Source organism: Toxorhynchites rutilus, chromosome 3 (genome assembly GCF_029784135.1).
Source record: "Toxorhynchites rutilus septentrionalis strain SRP chromosome 3, ASM2978413v1, whole genome shotgun sequence".
Taxonomy (NCBI): Eukaryota; Metazoa; Arthropoda; class Insecta; order Diptera; family Culicidae; genus Toxorhynchites; species Toxorhynchites rutilus.
In genome coordinates, this window is record NC_073746.1 from 64,762,292 (window position 1) to 64,765,200 (window position 2,909).

The 2,909-nt window shown below is 38.9% G+C and overlaps 1 protein-coding gene across 1 annotated transcript; it reads right to left on the reverse strand.

Annotated features, from left to right (window-relative positions):
* Positions 1 to 1,837: 1,837 nt before the first annotated feature.
* Positions 1,838 to 2,628, reverse strand: LOC129778458 (adult cuticle protein 1-like). Its single transcript, XM_055785355.1, has 2 exons — positions 2,528 to 2,628; positions 1,838 to 2,461 (listed from the first exon to the last, which is right to left on the reverse strand). The coding sequence occupies exons 1-2, from the start codon at positions 2,531 to 2,533 to the stop codon at positions 2,075 to 2,077; spliced, it is 393 nt and encodes a 130-aa protein (XP_055641330.1). The 5' UTR covers positions 2,534 to 2,628; the 3' UTR covers positions 1,838 to 2,074.
* Positions 2,629 to 2,909: the final 281 nt, after the last annotated feature.

A 2,909-nucleotide genomic window follows, 5' to 3' on the forward strand; every position in this document is an offset into this window, starting at 1 on the left:
AATTTGTGTATGTTAGCAGTCATTTTTAATCACAAATTATGAATCCTGATGTTATTAAAAACAAAAAAGGTTATTATCAATCTCCTTCTAAATGTAGCCATTCTCGAGATATTTAAAAAAATATTTCTAATTTATTGTCTTTTTTATAGTAAATAGGCCCTTTAAATATGTTTGTCGTGTTATACCATCATGTTCATGAGATTTTATGAATTCGCTTATAATGCTTTTTATGAGAGCAGTATCCGTAAGTCATAGCGATGTATTGCTTTGATATACTTGTGTGCATGCTTCTAGAAAAATTAAATCGTCTGCCAGAGCAATATGCTGACTGTAAACGATATATTAAGTTCTACTGAGCGGTTTGTATTCAAATTCAATATGAATATATTTTTAAACCTCTCTATCACATAAACTAATAAAAGCACGTTTAAAAAAACAGGAAGTAGGTTATATCTATGGTATAACCGCAAGGGTGACGTAGGACTATCGTTGATTTAGAGATCATTTGTATGAAGTTGAATCTGAATTCATTCTGAATGAATGAATATTTGGAGAACTTCGAAAACGAGAGCGTTACGTTGGAGGCACAAGGTTTTATGCATTCAATATTGGATACGGAAATATCCTACTGATGGGGAAGAATAATCTTCAGAAGCTATCCTGTTGATTGCGATTGATTGAAAAATCACAAAACCTAATGTATTTGGTCACAGTGTTACATGGATAGAAAACATTAAAATAAACTCTTTCATATGAATGTAATTTTAAATTCCCAGAGGATATTTCCACATTTTCCTCGATACTGGAAGCCCACCAGTGGTTAATGCTAACTCGATAACCATCTGTTAATAGCACTTGATTGAAACATATTTGGTCACAGTGTTACATGGATAGAAAACATTCAAACTCTTTCACATGAATGTATTTTTAAATTCCTAGAGGAACTGGCAGATTATTTTCCGGATCTTTCTCGATCCAAACGGAAAGAATTCCGTGCGTGTATGTGTGTGTGTGCAGCGGCTGCTTCGAGATCTTCCCGGGGAACCGTTTGTAGCATCACTCTCCTCCTGATGGATTCCCCTCTGGCCTAAGGTGCACAAACAGGCTCTTGGTGACACCGTTCATCCGCGCTTTCATGATAAATGAAGAGCTTCACCACAACAGCGACAACATGCTCCAATCGCTGTTCAATTAGAACTGAGTGGATTTCCGAGCGGTGCTCGCTTATATACCGATTGGTGATTTCAATAGCCTATTTTGAAAGCAAATTTAAGACTATTGAAACAAGTTTTTGGATCAGAAAGTAACAAGTATAGAACGCGTAGACATTTTATCTTTCGAATGAAGTGTTTATCATACCATTTCGTTCAGTTGTTTAGGAGCTATTAACACTCAAAATCTCGGTCTTCGGCGTAACGCTTTCGTTTTCGAAACTTTGATTTTACACCCCGGTATAGAAATGAAAGACGTAGTCCTACGTCAAAAAGGCAATGATTTTTGATACGCCCTTAAATTATTTTCATTAAATAAAATTGGGCATATGATTATCAAAATTGTGATTAAAGATTAAGAAAAAACCTGGAATTGCTCAATATAGAATCATAAATATTTTCTGCGATTCTTCCAATTTTTCGTGGAAAATCGTATCATTTAAACCGCTGTCTTCATCCGAAGAGCAGTGTTAACCATACACAGTGTACCAATGAGTAAATCGAACATTGCTTAAGTTTGCAAGGATCTTATCGTAGTTTCTGAATTATAGTATACATCAATATATGAAAACATGTTACTTTCCGGACATGACAGAGAAATAAAAATGAAAACATTACTCATCCCATTCGTTAAAAAATGCAGCGTAATTTTATTCCATTCTTGCAATCATGTGAACACAATTCACTCGTGTTTCAGTTGTTGTTTGCAGTAGCTTTGCCTTACTATCTAATGAGTATATCACTTTTAACGATCTCGAGTTTTGCTAATTGCACAAGTTGTCCTCGGAGGGAAGGGCGTTGCCGCACAGTTCGGTGGCCATTGATTTCCATTGAAGGGGTGAGCGGAGACTAGTTATCACATTTTATATGGTTCCTGGAGCTGGAGCAAGGTTAAGTTGCTGCTGGGAAATGGCATGTCCTGGTAGTGGAGCAACATGGACGGATCCACGGTTGGCGGTGACAGAGGTAGCTCCAGGAACAACTCCGGCATGATGAGCGACCGAAGCGACTGGAGCATGGGGAACCGCGAGAAGTGGTGCAGCCGCGTGGAGTGCAGGAACAGCAGCTGGCCAAGCGCCAGCCAATTGCCATCCGGGAGCACCCCAACCATGAGCTCCCCAGCCATGAGCTCCTGGCCACTCAGCTACTGGAACAGCGGCTGGCAGACCAGCGGCATGTGGCCATCCCCATGGAACCACTCCGGCTTCGGTAGCAATGGCCATGGCCAAAATGACTGCAACGATGATGCACTGTGGAATGTGAATAATGCTTGAATAAGTATAAAACACAATAAGAAGCCATCAATTGTTAACTACCTTCATGATTGGTCTTAAGAGGGAGTAGATTCGAACTGCTCGGTTCAACACTAGGTCTAATTATGATACTTATCCAATCGACACAGTGCCTATTTATACCGAACTAGATTACGCTTGAACATTCTGTATTCTAGCTGTCGCACATGGTTCCCGCTAATCGTACAACGAAAGCTGCTTATTGCAAATAGCCTCTAACTAAGCTGATTGGAGAGAAAAAGAAATAACACTTATAATCATACAATACCCGTTACAAATAACACTGGCTTTTTTGACCTGCAATTATTCGACCTATGTTTATCCACACGCTTAGAATAATTTACGCGAGTTGTTGAGCTTTCGCTCTCTTTGTTAGCTTGTTTCTCAATCACATTTTGTAAACAGT